At 40.9% G+C, this 19765-nt stretch overlaps 1 protein-coding gene across 4 annotated transcripts in view; it reads left to right on the forward strand.

Annotated features, from left to right (window-relative positions):
- Positions 1-13118, forward strand: part of tmem62 (transmembrane protein 62) — a 58972-nt gene extending 45854 nt beyond the window's left edge. For all 4 annotated transcript variants that reach the window (XM_033026753.1, XM_033026754.1, XM_033026755.1 and 1 more), the window contains 6 exons: positions 2037-2196; positions 3797-3910; positions 6231-6315; positions 8545-8649; positions 9764-9882; positions 11798-13118. In XM_033026753.1, coding sequence (XP_032882644.1) covers positions 2037-2196; positions 3797-3910; positions 6231-6315; positions 8545-8649; positions 9764-9882; positions 11798-12118 — 904 coding nt within the window. In that variant the 3' untranslated portion in view covers positions 12119-13118. The remainder of the gene's footprint in view (positions 1-2036; positions 2197-3796; positions 3911-6230; positions 6316-8544; positions 8650-9763; positions 9883-11797) is intronic.
- Positions 13119-19765: the final 6647 nt, after the last annotated feature.

Raw genomic sequence — 19765 nt, forward strand, 5'->3', positions numbered from 1 at the left:
TCAAGTACTTTTCCCATGTAACCTTCGTAATTTTTATCATTAGTTCCCGTTCCCACTCTTCTCTAAGTACCTCTGTCGATGGTAGGTCTATATTTAGAATACTATTATATAAATATGATATTAATTTTTGTGAGTCAGCTTCAATATTCATTGCTTCTTCCAATAATTAAGTTATTTTTTGATATCCTTGTATATATTTTTTCATGAAATCATAAATCTGAAGATATTTAAAATATTGGTTGTTTTTCAGTTTAAATTTTATTTGTAATTGTTGGAATGATAGTAGATTTCCCATTTCGTACATATCCCCGATCCTTCTAATTCCGAGACTTTCCCATTGGTTATATGTCTTATCAATAAGAGATGGTTTAAATAAAGGGTTATTCGCTATTGGCATTAACAATGATAAATTTCTTAATTTTAAAGATAATTTTATTTGTTTCCAAATTCTTATTGCACCATATATAATTGGGTTCTTCTTATATATTGTGTTATTCAGTTTTTTCGGGGAAAAGAGGATCGTTCCTATATTACAAGGATGACAATCCACTTTCTCCATTTTTATCCATCTTTTATCAACCAAAGTTCCTGAACTTTGCCATCCTTATCTTTCATCCTCTGGTCATGAACTCAACTAGCTTTACAAGAACAGGACATGTTAGATGTAGATTTGCCCTCAAACAGCCACTCTTAAGGGCCTGTCCCACTGTACGAGGTAATTCAAGAGCTCTCCCGAGTTAAAAAAAAAAAATCAAACTCGTGGTAAGCACGTAGAATGTACGTAGCGGATACGTCGGAGCTCGGGATGTCTCTTAGCAGCTCGTAATGCTAACGGCAGGTACTCGGGAAACGCGGTAAGCTCGGGAAGATGTCCACGAGAGCCCCGAGTGCCTACGAGCGGCTATTACTGTAATTCTCCGAGTTCGAATCAGGGGAAACACGGGAGCTCTTGAATTAGCTCGTACAGTGGGACAGGCCCTTAAATCTACTTCCTCCAGTTCCTGCTGAACATTGTTGCAGTTAACCTGCCCACAATGTAGCACTTTCACCAAAGGACCTGTCTACCCTTCTCCATAGCTATTTTACAACCTGTGGAATTATGGTCACGCCGGAGTCCTGGGTTCGATCCCCACTACGGGAGCTGTCTGTACGGAGTTTGGTTACTTTCTCCCCGTGACCGCGTGGGTTTCCTCAGAGATCTTCGGTTTCCTTCCACACTCCAAAGACGTACAGCTTTGTAGGTTAATTGGCTTGTTATAAGTGTACAAATTGTCGCTAGCGTGTGTAGGATAGCGTTAATGTGCATGGATCGCTGGTCGGCGCGGATTCAGTGGGCCGGTGTTTCCGCGCTGTATCTCAAAACTAAATCCCAAAATGCCAGGCTCGTTCCCAGTACGAGGTCTAGTACGGCCCCATCCCTAGCTGGACTATACTCTATCAAGTAACCTTCCTGGATGCACTGAACCAATGTTGCCCTATCTAAGTCCCTGGCACTAAGGTGTTTCAGTCAGTATTAGGGAAATTAATAGCACCCACTATAATAACTCTCATTTTCTATCATTCCACGATCTGCCTCTATATCGTTTTCTTGATACCACATGCCTATAGTATACATGTCATAGTAACTGCACCTTTCTTATTCTGAGTTCCACCCATATGGCCTTTTGTTGGATAAACTCTCCAAGATGTCCTTAGTGCAGCTGTAACAATTTCACTGATCACTCAACTCCCTAAACTATTTTACATTCCTTTCTGTCATGTTTCTATGTTTCTATCTGAAACATCTACACCCTGGAAAGTTGAATTGTTCGTCATGTTCTTCTCTTATTCATGTTTTTTAGTTCAATGCACTAATCCAAGCTTTGAGCTCATCTACCTTATCCATTGTACATTTTGCATTAACGTAAATTAATGTTCTATCTAATATTTGGATTATTTGGAGATCTGGTGGCAGAAATAAAAATAACAACATGTGGGAATTAATACAGCTTTGTGGACTGATTATTGTTGGTAACTTGGCTTACATTCATCATCAGGGTCCTAGCTTTCTCCACGGCAAATGTTACCTCGGTACTTGTCAAAATTGATGGTATCACAATGGGCAGTGCAGTCCAAATCAAAGGTCCACTCCATACGCTTCTTTGGCGGCCGATGGATTATGGTGCAGGAGTACACTACATTGAAGTCCATGCACAGGTTAGTTTTCTTTAATACCAAAGCAATATTCAGCAGATAGACATCTAAAATAAATAGATCAAAAAACTATCTACTCTTGGGTCAGGCAATGCTTATGGAGACGGTTAATTATTATTTCATAACATAGTAAATAGAGGATTCTGTATTCATACTGCTGGGATGTAGGCACTCAAGCTGAATAAGAGATGCTGTTCTTCTGGTTTGTGTGTGGCCTCATTCTGGCAATGAAGGAGGCCCAGGACAAAAAGGTCAGATGGGGAAGTTAAAATGGTTAGCAACTGGGAGCTCCAGCATGCCCAGCAGTGGGTAATAACAATTAATGTGGTGAATTGGATAATTAACCCTTTAAAAAAAAAAGTTGAAAGTGCTCCTGGTTAGGGGTGTCAGGGGTTGTGGGGAGAAGGTTGGAGAATGGGGTTCAGAGGTTAAGAGGGGAAGATAGATCAGCCATAATTGAATGGCGGGTGCTTGATGGACCGAATGGCCTAATTCGGCTCCTATCACTGATGAACTGGGTAACATTTAATGCAGCGTAATGAAGCCATGCACATTAGCCAGAGAGCAGAAAGTAATGTATTTGATACTCCGTTCTGTTAGCAGTGTCAGCCACAGCAGGGAAATCAACCCAAACTTCAATCCTTCATTGCAATGTGAGAAAGTGAAGGCTCATCAATTAAATGAACAAACACATTTTGCTTGACTCTAAAGTCTTTGAGACTTATTATTTTAGACTGCATGTAAAGAAAGGCAACAACAGAAAGTGTTTGAGGGCAGTAAGTTAGTGGGAATCAATGCTCTCGGTAAAAAGTAGAGAGATAAAATGGTCAAAGGAAATGTTACAGCATTGGTTTAAAAAAAACTGTGGTGTTGTTATTGTAAGCTTTCTAAGGGCAAAGGATTTGTTAACTTGATTCCCTCTGTCTTTAATTGTAATTTGGCATTGTCCAAAATCCCTCATGCATTTCAAGTTCAAGTGAGTTTATTGTCATGTGTCCCTGTATAGGACAATGAAATTCTTGCTTTGCTTAAGCACACAGAAAAATAGTAAGGCATTTACTACAGTACAGATAAATGTGTCCATATACCATGATATAAATATATACACACATGAATAAATAAACTGCAAATAAAGTGCAAATAACAGAAAGTGGTTGTTAATAATCAGAGTTTTGTCCGAGCCAGGTTTAATAGCCTGATGGCTGAGGGGAAGTAGCTATTCCTGAACCTGGTTGTTGCAGTTCTTTGCCCTTTCACATTGACTTAATGAAAATTCAACCGCTTCTTGCCCTATTTCCACCTATAAATGCTCACTCAATCTAGAATCTCCATAGGTTTGCTGATCTGGTTGGGCACATCCCTCTGTAACAGGCATATTGGTAAATCGCGATGATTGATTAGGTAGCAGCAGCGGCGTGAGAAATCACCTATTCTCAAACCCAAGGAATACCCAATTTCTGCTCCTCAATCTGGGATACACTTAAGTAGGACATGGATCCCTTTGTCAACACTAAGGCTTGGACCACAGCTAGTTTACCTTAAATATAAGTAAACTGCTCACACTTGTTATTCCTCATAGTGAATCACATTTTTTTGATCTCAGGACAAAGCTGGAAGAACCACAGTTGCAGGCCATAAGTTTACAATGGAAGACATCAAACTGCTCCCTTTCGACGTGATGGCTTCATTCATCATCCAGGCTCCTCATCACATCACAGTAAGCACAACCATTGGCTTTAGAAAGACAGCAAAGGTTCAGGAAGGACTTTGGTTGGATTGTGCAGAGTTTGGTTTTTAGTTTTGTGTTCCCATTACAGAATGGTACCAGAGAAGTGGAGGAAATAGTAGAAATTAGAATGTATGAACTGCCTGTAATATGTTTCAGTACCTCTTCCTCTTGAATGTGAGTCTTAAACCCAGCCAATTAGAATTGAGTTGGCTGAGAAAGATAGAGAAATTGAATAGGATGGCAGGTATTCAATAATCCAAAGTCCTTCACAAATATATTCCCTTCAGCAAAGAAAATGTAGCTAGAAAAGTGAACCAATAGGGTACAACTGATTGAGAATATTAAATTAAGTGAGGTGAAAATGTGGCTAAAAAGAGAACGGATTAGTCAGATTTCATGAAGAAAAAGTAATTCACTGTCACTCTGCAGTTTACTGTGAATCACTGTCATTCTCTCTGGCTGTCTTTTCTGTGATTTGCCCTCACTGTGTGCTTTGATCTGCCTTTAATCTGATCTTTGCTGTGTTATTCACTGTCACTCTCTGCTCTCTGATTCGATGTTGTTTACTTTTGAGGGAGGTTTTCTCTACATTTTTCTCTGTTTTTGAGAGTTTTATTTTCCACATTCAGTCCAATGGATTTTTAGTGTGTTCCGTGATTCATTGTAGCTTTCTTAAGGACATGAAAGAAAATAAATGAAATGTAATTGGAGTTTGCACTACAGGCAAGTACAAACCACAATGGTGTCACATCAAACAGAAGAAACCCTGTGTTCCTTCTCCAGGGACACAAGGCATTGCATATGGCAGATTGATAAGTTGGCCTTGACCATTCCTTGCAGCATATTAACATTATTTAAATACTTCAACTATTTCAAATGTCGCTGATCCTCTGAGGTAGTAGGACTTGGTGGAGCAGGCCCCTGACAGTTCATGGTGTAAAAAGTTAATCAAGGCAATAGTTGTAGTTTTGCTACTAGCTGTCTAGTTGCCCCCCTTTCCCACTCCTTCTTATGCAAGCATGGTACCAACACCAAGGATATGCAGAGCTGCACCGATGCACAAAGTGGGACCCAGGGCCATGTCCGATGAGATCTAGTGGCCCAGGATTGTTCCTTTAGGAACTAGAGATGAGCTAACAGTATTGAAGCTTGATATGTTGTGAACTGGATATGTCTTAATGATAGACATAGAAAGCTGGAGTAACTCAGCGGGTCAGGCAGCATCTCTGGAGAAAAAGAATAGGTGACGTTTCATGTCGAGACCCTTCTTCAGACTGAGAAACGGGGAGAGGGAACCGAGAGATATGAAAAGGTACATAGAACAAATGAATGAAAGATATGTATAAAGACAGATCAAAGCCAGCAACAACGATCAAGGAAAGGTGGAGCCCACAATGGTCCATTGTTGGCTGTGGAGAAGGTGATAACAAGTAATACAAACAGTGAAACTCAGCAGGCGACAGTGAAACTAGTATGACGACTAGGATGGGGAGGGATGGAGAGAGGGAATGCAAGGGTTATTTGAAGTTAGAGAAATCAATATTCATACCACTGGGTTGCAAGCTGCCTGAGCGAAATATGAGATGCTATTCTAACAATTTGCGCTTGGCCTTGCTCTAACAGTGGAGGAGGCCCAGGACAGAAAGGTCAGAATGGGAAGGGGAGTTAGTGTATGGCAACCGGGAGATTGTGTAGGTCAAGGAGTACTGAGCGAAGGTGTTCACCCAATCTGAGTTTGGTCTCGGCGATGTGTAGGAATCCACACCTGGAACAGTAGATGATGTTGGAGGAGGTGCAAGTGAACCTCTATCTCACCTGAAAGGACCGTTGGAGGTCCTGGATGGAGGTATAAGGACAGGTGTTGCATCTCCTGCTTTTGCAGGGGAAGGTACCTGGGAAGGGGTGGTTTGGGTGGGAAGGGATGAATTAACCAGGGAGTTGCAGAAGGAATGGTCTCTGTGGAAAGGGGTGGAGATGGGAAGATGTGACTATTGGTGGGATCTCGGAGGTGGCGAAAATGTCGGAGGATTATGTGCTGAATGCGACAGCTGATGAGGTGAAAGATGAAGATCAGGGGGACTCTGCCCCTGTTGCAACTGGGGGAAGGGGGAGCTAGAACGGTGCTGTAGGGTACTCAGATGTCCTTAATATGGAACACCTCATCTTGGGTGCAGATGCGGCATAGACAGAGGAATTGGGACTAGAAGATAGTCTACAGGAGGCAGGGCGGGAAGAAGTGCAATATAGATAGTTCTGGGAGTCAGTAGATTTATAACAGACCTTAATGATGCAACCTTATATTTTGCAGCTGAAAGTTATCTTTATTTTGGTCCTTCTGATTAATCTCTTTGTAATCATCGCCTTCCGCTACTTGGCAAAGCCACGATTTAAAGGTAACTTTGTGTGTTTTACAGTTTGATTCTGTTTAAATTCTGTTGAAAATATAGGTTATGTTCAATATCTCAGCTGATTTGAGAGAGAAAACGATGGCAAGAAAAACAGTGCACTGTTGGAGGACACCTCCCTGACGCTCCCTTTGGCAAATAGGTTTTGAGTGGATTACACTCCTGGGTAGATAGATCATTAAGATAATGAATGACATTATAAAATTAGGTTATCTGTATTTTGACCAACGCAAAGAATTAAAATCACCTGCTCTTCACCGAGCTGTGGCGACGTCCGGGTAGCGGCACGACTCGGCGCTCCGGTGAGGGCGAACGGTGCGGAGCTGAGACACTCCTGTGCGGCCGGCACGGCTACCGGCTGGAAGGTTCTTCCGTGGGGGCAGCCCGGTGCGGGGCTGAGACGCTGCCTTGTGGGCGGCCCGGTGCGGAGCGGAGACGGTGCTACGGCGGCTGAGGCGGCGGCGACCTGGATCCTGGGCTCGGCCGCGGGCCAGTGGAGGACAATGTCGGGAGCTCGCAGGTCACTGGCTGGTGTCTGTTTTCCGGAGCACCCGTTGCAACAGCTGCGGGCAGCTTCGACCACCCCCCGGGCCGCCATCGCCCGGTGGGGTATCGCCTCGGCGCAGAGGGAGAAGAGGAGGGAAGAGACAGAAACTCTAAGACTTTTGCCTCCATCACAGTGAGGAGGTGTTTGGTGAACTCACTGTGGTGGATGTTAATTTGTGTTTATTGTGTTTTGTTATTATTACATGTATGGCTGCAGGCAACAGAATTTCGTTCAGACCGAAAGGCCTGAATGACAAATAAAGGTATTCAATTCAATAAAGGTATTCAATAAATCTGTATTCCGGCCTAGCGATTAGATGAGGGGTTTTGTGGATCAATGTGAAAGCTAAATCCTTGTCCATGAGTGCCAAAAAATAAATCTGCAGGTTAAGAAAACAGAAGGTGTTAATTTATTCCCATCTCTCCATTTCTTGTGATAATGGAAGTCCTATTGCGATGATATAGCAACTTGGTGAGACCTTTGTGAGGTTGCACTGACAATTACTAGGTTGATTCCTGAGTTCTGAAGCTTACCCAGAGGAAAAGAGAAAATCAGATTTCTGGCTCCTCATCACCATTCATCATTGCTCGACGTCCGCATAACCACATCTGCAAGGGTGATGGTTAAGATCAAATGGCTCCTTTCCCTCTGATTGCACATAATTCTCCATCATTGAACATTTCACTAATACAGTTTGTTCAAGCTTACAAAGAGACGCTTTGGGTCGAGACCCTTCTTCAGACTGAGAGTTAGGGGGAAGGGCATTTTCTTTCTGGGCAAATCTAGCTATGTGTCACTTTCGAAAAATAAGGGGTCGGTCACTTTGGATAAGAGATGAAAAATAAACTTTTTCACCAAAATGCTCTGAATTATTGAAATTTCAAGAGGGCTGTGCAGACCAGGTCACTGAGCATATTCACACTCAATAATTTAAAAAAAATTATGTGAATCAAGAATAGGTGCGGGGACAAGGGGCTGTAGTAGAAGATCAGACATGACCCTATTCAATAGCATAACAGAACAAGGTGTCTCAATGGCCTTCTATTTCTATTTTAAAGCATCTTTAAAAATGATTATCATTCCACACCATCCACTATCCTGCACATTCATCCTCTTGCCACTGCCACATTATCTACGAAAGACATTGTAGCCATTCACAATTAAATTTCCGCCCACTTCGTAGAATGAGGACAGCGGGTGCATGGGAACAGCAGATCTGAAATTCCCATCCAAGTTATACACCGTCAGTGTAGGGTCAAAGTCCCAGATTGCGCTTCCTGACAATATTACTGGAGAATCTACACCACAAGCACTGCAACAGTGCATGAAGCAGCTTGCATGATAAATTTTTGCCTTGCCAATATCATCCAAGTCCCATGAGAGAAAGAGGAGAGTACATTTTACTGCAGTGAGCTGTTCTGAATTTTTGAATACATCACCTAAAAGGAAGATGCCAGCCAAATTAAAAAAAAAGAAGAAAAAAAAAAAAAGCTTTCAGCAGTTTTGGACAAATATCTGAAAATTGTCCAAGGCTATTGAAAAGTGCAACTAATGAGACAGCTTTCACCAATGCTGAATGATCTCTGTGCCGTTTCCTTGAGGTTCTCTTCTAAATATACAAAATTGCTTTAATTTGCTATAAAATATTTTCAATCTCCTTTTGTTTTCAGATACCCCTGGTTTCTTTGCTCTGGTGAATTTTTCATTTCATGTGTTCTCAAAGACCAATATACTCTATTATCCCGTCTTACTATTCACGTGTTATGTAGCAGTGGGTGAGTATTTTAACAAGCTTTTCTATACAAACAGTTAAGTGCCGTAATGACTTTTCTATTAATGTTGCATTTGATTAGCATTATTTGTTCTTGTTCTACCTCATTTTTAGTTCTTCCTATTGTTTTATTTGATTCTCAGCTCTTCTTTGCATTTATTCAGAGTTCCCTACTGTAGTTTGATGTAATCCTGGAGTTTATCATAAGGACAAATTTCTAAATTAAATAATCCACTCTAATTGAGCAACATGGGCAGGGCAAGGCAAATCTGACCAATCTTTGGAGGAATTCAGACCTGAAGAACTTGAGGAGATTAGAGAGTTTGAACACGAGCATTTTAAATTATAGGATTAAAAACTTAAAGTGATGTTTTCCGTTTGGTAAAATATTTAATACTGTGATTAAAACTCAACTAATGGAGATTAAGTCTCTGTAAATTCATTCATCATCCCTGGAAGAAAGATTTCAAAATGTTTATGAACATCCATTTCAGGTCTTTAAAAGATGTAGATTGCAAATAATTTAAATGTATTAAAAGCTAGTCATGAAATTTTATTTCTGATATATTCAATTGAAGCAATATAACAGTATAATATGTTAATTTTAAGAGAAGAATGAAAGAAACTGGTTGTACATGAGCCATCATTGGTGGTCCATCATTTGTTCATTTTAATATCTATATCCGGATGGTCCCAACGCCAGAGATTTTAAATGGGAGTCAAGTGAGAATTTGGAGGGGCAAAGATTTTGTTCGGGGAATCTAGGATCTAGGCAAAGTCTGGAAAATTACAGCCCGACCGAACACTGCCACATAAGTATACTACATTTACTTACAACTGATGCTGGGTCAACTGTTAAATTTAAATCTGAAACTTTAACTAGAGATTGTGACAGAGGCAAAAGCTAGATTCATGGAGGTTAGGTCCTGGATCAACCATGAACTTAGAATCAAGGAGTTCAATAACGTAAGTCTTTGCCTGTAATATTTCTTGTAAATGTTTTGTTTCCTAAGGTGATAATGTGCTTTAGAAGGAAACAAATAGTTTAATTCCTTTCCCTTTCTTCCATGTTTTAACATAGTTGTAAAATTTTCAGCACCACTTTTGCAATGTTACAGGGCCCTGGTTTATTGGTGAGATAATTGATGACCATTTTGGAGCTTGCTTTGTCTTTGGTATCATTGTTGATGGTCACTTCTTGGAGGGGAGCCTGACTTTTTTCTGTGGAATCCTTCAGGTAAACTGACAATTTCTTGAACATTGTAGATAATACTAATCAATGTAATTAGATGCTGAGATTAATATTGTGCCTAACAACATTCTGAGCGGGGTTTTGATAAGAGTAAATAAATAAATTGTTTACAGTTGCTCAGGATTGGTAGCAAGAAAACATGTAGTGGATAAAACGAACTAATGCTGATCTCAGATGGAGATATGCAGAATACTCCCAATTCTTGGTTTGTCACTTTGGAGGTTGCAGACCTCATGGTGGTGTAGCAGTAGACTTGCTGCCTTACAGTGCCAGAGATCTGGGCAGCACAGTGGTGCAGCACCAGAGACCTGGGTTTGATCATGACAATGGGTGTTGTCAGTACAGAGCTTATACATTCTCCATGTGATAGGGTGGGTTTTCTACAGTTTCCTCCCACATTCCAAAGACCTACAAGTTTATAGGTTAATTGGCTTGTGTAAATTGTCCCTCGTGTGTAGAACTAATGTCCGGGTGATTTCTGGTTAGCGTAGACTTAGTGGGTCGAAGAGCTTGTTTCCATGCTATATCTCTAAACTAATCTAAACTGTTCATCCAGGTAATGAGATTTAGAGATACAGCATGGAAACAGGCCCTTTGGCCCACTGAGTCTGTGCTGACCAACGAGCAACCCGTACACTAGTTCTATCCTGCACATTAAGGGAAATTTACAGAAGACAATTAACCTACAAACCATACGTCGATAGAAAGTGGGAGGAAACTGGAGCACCCGGAGGAAAGCCATGTGATCATACGGAGAATGTACAAACTCTGCACAGTCATCTCCCATAGTCAGGATTGAACCCGAGTCTCTGGTGCTGTGAGGCAGCTGCTCTATCACTGCGCCACTGTGCCGCCTGTAACTGTCACTGTCATCTCTGCAGTGATGAGTTTAAGACCCACACTTCAGGGAGTAATTTCTTTCTCAAATCCATTTACTGAGTAACTAATGCAGTTAACAACACCTCTGCCAAAGGAAATATACCCTTCCCCCTTCACCCACTTGGAAGTTTAACACCTCAAATTTTTCCTCAGTTTGCTTAGTTCCAAAAGCAATATGGGTGGTATTGTGGAGCAGCTGGTAGAGCTGCTGCCTGCTAGTGCCAGTGACCCAGGTTTGATCCTGACCTCGGGTGCTGTCTGTGTGGAGTTTGCATGTTCTCCCTGTGATTGCATGGATTTCCTCTGGGTGCTCTGGTTTCCTCCCATATCCCAAGGATGTGCAGTTGATTGGCCTCTTTAAATTGCCCTTGGAGTGTAGGAAATGAGAAAGTGGGGTAACAGAACTGTGGTGAATGGGTGATCGATGGTCAGTGTGAATTCAGTGGGCCAAAGGGCCTCTTTCCATTTTGGAATGGATATTTAAAAGACTCATAATCCAGAGGACACAAATATTCACTGTTACTGTTGGAGAAATTTGATTTGGCTTAAAATATCAGGAAATAGTAGACAGAAATCAGTAGGTAAAAATGAGGTATTAAGTTTGTCTGCACATCCATTGAATGAAAGAAAATAACATGAAACTGTTGGATTACTGTGAGAATCCTGATAGTTCATGGATGCTCTTTAAGGAAGGAGACCAGCCAATGACTTGGTCTGGTCTGTATATCTAGGTTCATGTTAAAAACCAGTGCACTCAAGTTTGCCACCAACTTTCTCACATTTCACCAGAAATGGCTAGAAACCAATGGGAACAGATAGCCTCCCATCTGTGATAAAAGTGCAGTTGCAGAGAACGGTCTTAATGTAAAACTGGAATAACTAAAGATGGGTCCTGAGACGAAGTTGTAGAAGTGGGAGACAAGAAATGGGGAATGCATCCAGAAAATACCAGTCCATTTCTACCACTGTAATCTCAGCAGGCCTCTCCCTTTTAATGCAATGTGTAATTTTTTTTCACCAGCTGACATTTTTTAACATTCCGCTGATTTGCTACTTGTGCTGGTGCCTGCTTCTACGTTGCCGAGGGGCTTACTTCCGGTCCCACCTAAAATACACCGGATGGATCAGTTCCGGTCTCATGCACATCAGTCTGGTGGGGTTTCTTGCATGGCAAGCCTACGCCTGCTACTTCCTGCAGAAAACCTATGGGATTGTTGCCTTCTTCCTGTCTCCAGTGAGGACGTGGTCATTGGCTTTGGCCCTGGCCCTTGTCTACAAGGTCTGGAATTTCAACAATTCTACCATCAGAACGTTTAAAGCTGAAATGAAGAACTGTCTTTAGTCTTGATGGCTTTCAGAGGATATGGAGACAAATTGTGGACTCCAGTCACTTCACAACTACCAGTCATTTTTTTAACCTTTCATGAACACTGAATTCACATGGGTGACAGAACATAAATACCAAACTTTCTGCTCCCTTAACCACCATTTTTCAAACCAAAAAGTTCCAACACAATTCATTAAAGGAATCAAACTCAAAATACACTAAAATGCAATGGAAATTATATTTGAGAGACTGATGGGAGCAGCTAACATTTTGGTTACAGTGCCCCTGCTGGGTGGAAGACAACTTGTTTGTTTCCTTTCCACGATGTTCTTGCACTACGGAACAGACTGATTCCAATAAAGCAGCTGTTACCAGCTTTGATTCCTACATCAATTTTCAAGAACAATCAGTGACATAAAGTGCATGTGGTTCTTTGAGTGTGGAGTGTTGAACAAAATGTTAAATATTTTTCAAAAAATAATTGTAATGCGTTACACTGTAATTCCTGTGAATAATTTAAGAAATGTAGTTTTGTGATACAAAAGCAGAATATTTTGGATGCTGGAAATCTGAAATAATGTGAAATGGAATGCACAATAGACCAGAAAGCATTGACTTGAAATGCTAATCCTATTTTTGTCTGACGTTGCTGAGGTGCCCTCTTAAGGGGAGATATTAACCTGAGAATGTGCTGACCCTCGGGTGGGCAAAAATATCTCATTTCAAGTAGTAAAAATTTTTCAGTTTCCTGGTTAATATTTATCCACTGAACAACTTTAAAGTAATTATCTGGTGGTTATGAAATTAGCAATTGGAAGATCTTGCTAATCCTAAATTGGTTGCCTTACTTACACTACATCTGCAAGTATTCTTTAAAACTATTTCAATGGCTCTGAGGTCCATAATAATACTATACAAACCTGAACAGATGTATTGCACCTGCTCTGTTTCCAACCTACTGACTTTTGAATGTGAATGTGTGTCCTTAAGGCTTTATCTAAACTGTGATTATGACTGTAGTCTCTGCCTCAGTTTTTGCCGCACATCATTATTGGCAAGCACCAGCTGCTCACTCACGTGTTTTTCTGTGCTAGACACTTTCTCTGGGGAGGGACAATCAGCAACAGGTAGGGCTAAAGGTAGTGGTGTGGGCAGACCCAGGTGGAAGGTCTGTTACATGGTGGATTTCCTGGTGAGGTTTCATGAAAATCAAAGTAACTGCAGATGTTGGAGATACAAAATAAGGCAAGAAATGCTGGAAATATTCAGCAAGTCAAGCTGCATCTGTGGGAAAAGAAACAGCATTAATTAATGTTTCAGATTCAAGACTCTACATCAGAACTAGGAAGGAAGGATAATAGCTCAAAACTGTAGGGTTGACTTTTCAAAAAATCTAAGAAGGAAGGATAATGTGCAAAGCTGCACAGAGTTGAAGGCTTCTTAATGTTTCTGACTGGGTAAAACCAGGCTGACCTCGGCGATAAGCTGTAAATTAGATTGTATAGGCAGAGTGAATGGGAGGAGTTAGAGTTAAAACACGGACAGAAGTGCCTAATAGCTGCAATATGTAGCAATGTTACAACATTTTGAGATTTTAAAAATCAAGTGCAATTTATCCCATCAGATAAAGCATAAAAAGTTTAATTTGACACCTAATTCACTTTCATATCTTCAGTATTTAAAAAGTTATGGCCATTTACATACTCGGAAATTAGCATCTTGTTCCCTATTGCTTTCCCATTGTCTTAACACAAAAGCTGTGATCGAGGACAGTCAAAAGCCCATAACTTTCTTAAAAATCAAGAGAACTGAATGAAATGTTCAGTTATTATAGATTGAAGCATTCTGAAACAAATATAAAACATCTTACTAGGATGACCTGAAATTAAAGCATATAATTAGTTAATTACCTAATTGTAGTTAATTACAAAATTGACCGTTTTGACGGAAATAGTAATAAACACCCAGACTGCCTTGAAAATTCAAAAATGTGATATTCTCAAGATCAGAACTTTAATATTATTGTATTATATGCTGTAAATCCATAACAGATAGGTAAATAAATTACAATTTCTAGCAATAGACCAAGTCTTTATGGAGAAGATCAGTTGCTAGTATATATATATACATTTTTCTTTTAAATACCCTAAGTATCCAAATAACAAACTAATCCCATTCACACATGAATTCACAATATAACATGATTTTTAAATCTCACTGTCATGAATTTATATGCCAGATGGAAGGAATTTAATGTTTAATTCCCATAAATTAATCTAGAAACATCCACTCAATATAATTTAAATTTTTTTTTTTTTTGCACAATACATGGGACTAAAACTGATATTTTGTATTAAAAATATTGACTATGGGTGAACAATAACACAAAATATAGACGATTTAGATGCTCTTATGACATGATTGTCCAAAAAAAAAGAGCATTTAAATAATCTTGGGAGTGGGTTTTTCTGGAACGCGATCGATTGTAACATTGCATTTGCGGTGAATTTGAAACCCATATCGGCAGGAAAAACACTGCCGGTTCGTATGGGGCCCAAATCACATTTTCGCATCGTAAAATTTGATTAAAGCCATCCCGAGAAACAAGTTTATATGTAAAATAGACGACTTACATTTTGTTTTGTCCCGATCATGCGATCCGTCACGTTATAGGCATTGAGGGTGTTAGAAGTTGCTTTTTATTTTAATGTAATTATTGAATTGTCTCGCGATTAAATAAATTTTAAAAATCGGGAACGAAAGTCCGATCGATTGTTCTTCAGCAGCTAGCAGCCCGAGGAAGTCCGCCTCAGATAAGCAGGAGAAAACGGCATTTTAATCCCGCCCCCCCCCCCCCCCCCTCAAAGGCGCCAAAGTCGTGCACACGGCCAGTGGCAGAACTGCAGCGCCGCTGAAGGTAAGTTTTGTAACATCGCTATAATATGGAAAGCAGAACAATATGCAGGGCAGGTTATTCTGAAAACCAAAACAAACTGAGACAATATCACGAATGGGTGACTAAAATCGGTTATGTGAAAGTGTAGAATTCAATTATAGTCCAGAAGGCTGCAACCTACGGAGATGAGAGGTGAGGTGCCGTTCCTCAAGCTTACATTAGCCTCATTGTGACAGTGCAGGAGGCCAGAAACTGATAGCTCAAAGTCAGAGTGGGATGGAGAATTAAAGTGGCAGTTCAGAGTTGCCCTTGTGGACTGAATGCAGGTGCTCCACAAACCAATCAGTATCTGGTTTCTCCGCTATAGTAGACACCGAATGCAACATGCTATTTGGGTGAATTGCTGCTTCACCTGAGTGTTTGGGTCCTTGGATGGTAGGTAGGGAAGCGGTGAAAGGACACGCATCGGCTACATTTGCAAATGCTGCAAGAAGTGGGGTGGTTGGGAATGGAAGAGTGGGCCAGAGTCATAAAAGGATTGGTCTCTGCAAAATACTGAGGGGAGGAGAGGGGAAGATAAGTCTGGTAGTGGAATCTTTTTCATGGTAGCAGAAATTGCGGAGAATAATCTGTCAAGCAAAGGAGCTCTAATCTTGTTCGAACTGCAGAGGGTATGAGAGTAGAAGTGCAGGAAATGGATGAGATGTGATCAAAGGCATTGTTACTGTGGTAAAGAAGTCAGGGTTCAGGAAAAAGGAAAGTGTTCTAGAGGTACCTGCACGGAAAGTATTATTTGGCAAATACGATGGAGACGAAGGAACTGGGAGAATGGAACAGAGTCCCTAAAGGAAGCAAGGTAGAATGAAGAGTAGCCAAAATAGCTGTGGGAGTCAGTAAGTTTGTTATGGATGATTGTAGCTCCTGAGATGGCAGCAGGGAAGTGCAGAAAAGGAAAGAATCAGGTAATAACCATCTGAAGTTATGAGCAGTGTGGAAATTGGGTGCAAAAGTATTGTTGAAGCAGCAACAATGCAGTCATCAATATACAGGAAACCGAGAAGAGGGAGAAGGCCCAGAGAGGACCTAAAGCAAAGACAGTTCCGCATATCATAAAAAGACAGCCATTGCTTGGAACATGTTTGATACCCATAGCTACACCTCTGATCTGGAGAAAGTGAGTAGATTTGAAGGAAAAGTTGTCCAGTAAGAGAAAAAGTTCAGCCAGACCAAATCGGTGTGTTGGTGGATACCAGAGAGATTGGCCCTCTCTGCTCAAGGAGAGAGCTCGAGGAGAGAGCAGAGAGGGTCTTCAGACCATCCTGATGCCAGGTGGAGGTGCAAAGGGGTTGGAACTGCCCATGGTAAAGATGAGTCTTGAGACCAGGGAATTGAAAAAGGTTAAAATGGCAGAGGGTTTCAGAAGTGTCACAAATATAAGTAAGAAGGGTCTCCTGTGTAAATGAAGACCATAACTGTCAAGTGAGCAAGGCCTGATGTTTGACAGCCAGGTCAAGATCTTCAAAAAGGCATGTGAACATGTATGAGAGGTGATGCCTGGCCTCTGCGAGAAGGAGGTCAGTTTACCAGACCAAAATGATATCATCCTTGTCAACAGGTTTGATGATTATTGGGGTTGGTTCTTAGTGGAGAAGGCCATAAGTCAGAATACTACAGAGAAGTGGAAGAATCAAGATGAGCAATGTTGCACTGGCAGTTTCAATGAACAGATCACCTTAGTGTTGGCAGCAAAGAGGAGGGCTGAGGTGGATAGGGAGTAATGCAGACGTGAAAGGTTTGGGGGAAAGGCTTCTAGTCAAAGAAATAAGTATGGAGACTGGCAATGGAAGAAGAGTTCAATGTCATGTCGAGTTCAGAATTCATTGAGAGGGGGACATAGGTGAGGTAAGCCGAGGCCTCTGCTGAGGACTGATCATTCAGGATCAGAGAAGGGTGGATCAGAAAATGGTAGAGAATCGTTCTGAGTAATGTGAAGGGAGTGGAGGGAAGAGAAAGATAAAGAGTGCAATTGAAATTTAAAAAAACTCTTGGACGTTACAATCTTTGACGCCTGAAAGAAGGGAGCAACGTCACCTATTGCAACACCAAATGCAGCAAATAATAAAGTGGAACTGTTGTCCATTGCAGGTTTATCAAACAGAGATGATCCTGTTTGAAGTTTTTCCTGGAATTTAGGTAGGGCCCTATGAATGATCATGATATGTTAAAAAAACAATTAAATTGCTTGCAAATTACTATTTAACAAAACAACAAAGCAAAGTATTACGATCGAGGAATAAATCGGAACTGTGGATCATGACATCTTTGAGAGGCAGTCTCCAGTCTTTGCTTTCTCTATCAGTCATCCAATCTGTGATATTGGCTCAGCTTGTTTGTTTTCTTTTTTTTAATTCTCTGAAAGGTCATGCCCAGCCTGACCTGCCAGGCAAGTCTTCCTTCTCTGCATTTTACAACTCCGACATTTGTTTGTCCATATTCTCACTCTCGTGTAACCACTTCCATTCACGAACAGGAACAGGGTGACCGGGTTCAGAAATGTTTTGAACAATTAATCATTGGAACTCCTTGCATGGAAGAAGTAATTATTCACTGCATGAGGAGGGAATATTGCTCATCACACTGGAACTGCATTTGAAAAAAATAAAATGCCACAGTAAAAGTTATCAATTGTCATGCACGTCCCATCCACTTAATTACTGCTGTTTAAGTTACTGCATTTCTGTAGCTCCTTGAAGTTAATAAAAAATGTTCCAAGATACATCGCAAGTATCTTTAAGATCGATGGGATTCACGGTGTCTTGGTTGTTTTGATTCAGAACTGGCTTATTCATAGGTCAGAGGGTTGTGGAGGAAAGAAGATATTGTGACTGGAAGTCTGACCAGTGGAGTTCAGCAGGGATCTCTGCTGTTTATGATAGATACAAATGACTTGGATGTAAATGTAGATAGGTTGATCAGTAAGCTTAACCGTAAGTAAAGTTGGAGGAGTGGTAGACAGTGAGGAGGGCTGTTTGAAGAAAACAGCAGAATACGGATCAGCTGCAGAAATAAGTGTGGAAATGGCAGATGGAATTTATCCATGCAAATGTGAAGTGTTGTACTTTGGGAGGTTGAAGGGGAGAGTATACAGTTGATGACAAGACCCTTCACAACATTGATGTGCAGAAGAGATCTTGGAGTCTAAGTTCATAGCTTACTGAAGGTGGAAGCACAAGTGGATAGGATGGTAAAGAAGCCAGTTGGTATGCTTGCCTTCACTGCTGGGGGCATTGAGTAGAAGAGTTAGAAAATCACGATGCAGCTGTATAAGACTGTTAATCTTTATGTTAAGCTGCATTTGGAGTATTGCAAGCATTTCTGTTCACCCCATTACAGAAACGATGTGGAGCCTTTGGAGAGGGTGTAGAGGTGCGTTACTAGAAGGATGTCTGGATTAGAGGGTTTTAGCCATAAGGAGAGGTTAGATAAACTTGGATTGTTTTCTCTGGAATGTCAGAGATTGAGAGAAAACTTGATAGAAGTATATACAATTATGAGAGGCATAGATAGGGAGATAGTCAGAACCTTTTCCCCCAGGTGGAAATGTTCAACACTAGAGGGCATAGCTATAAGGTGGGAAGGAGGACGTTTTTTTTTACAGAGAGTGGTGGGGCCTGGAATGCATTACCAGGGGTTGTGGTGGAGGCAGAATCAATAGTGGTGTTTAATAGGCATATGGATGTGCAAGGAATATAGGAATATGAATCATGTACAAGCAGATTAGATCAGTTTAACTAGGCATCTTGTTGGGTGCAAATATCGTGGGCTGAAGGCCCCATTCATGGGCTGTACTGTTCTATGTAAGAATGATACCAGACAAACAGACTGAGCCACAGTTGCTACATCAGGTAGAAAATGATAGAAACACTCGATTAAATGAATGCATTTACAAAACATCTTGAGGAGAAACAGTGATAGTTTCAGGAAGGGAGCCTGGAACTAAGTAGAATATGTAGCTGGCAATGGTGAGGTGAAAGGAATAGTAGAGGTTGTTTGAGTTGATTTCCCATTGTAAGATGCTAGGAGATCCCACAACTGCAGGAAGCCACCACTCTAAACTCCACATGGAATCAGCCCTCAGTTGCAATATTGCCAGGGAACGTGTTAGCAAGCTGGACTTACAAGGGTTACTGTAGATGGGTACTTCATAGTTAGTGTGGACATGGGTGAAACCCTATTTCCATGCTGCATGCATCTGTGTCTGATTTTATGGCACATACATAGAGAACTCAAACTTTTTGGGATTTATATAAAACTGACTCTACAAAGTCTAGGCCATCAATTCCATAGATCTGTCATTGCAAATGTCTTTATGCCATTCCTTTAGACCTAAATTACTCCAAGCCCATTCCTCATAGAACATGGAATTTTCTAAATGTAAAATATCAGGGTCAATCTCTGGCATATTCAAATTGCATAGTGCCCACACTTTCAAACCCAACAAAAACTATCCATGTGAAGATACAGTTACCAATAACTTCATGTTTCCAATTCTTAGTTTCCAAGTGGAATAGTGTAAAGGAGTTGTTTAACATGCAAGGTCAGCCATAGGCAAGGCTATCACAGGATGGTACGCTGGGTTCAAACATTACCACTTCATAAAGGAACGATCAGTCATAGTGAGAAACTAAAGGGCCTGTCCCACTGTACGAGGTAATTCAAGAGTTCTCCTGAGTTTTCCTGATTCGAACTCGGAGAATGTCCGTAGC

The sequence above is a fragment of the Amblyraja radiata genome, chromosome 9, assembly GCF_010909765.2.
Source record: "Amblyraja radiata isolate CabotCenter1 chromosome 9, sAmbRad1.1.pri, whole genome shotgun sequence".
NCBI lineage: Eukaryota > Metazoa > Chordata > Chondrichthyes > Rajiformes > Rajidae > Amblyraja > Amblyraja radiata.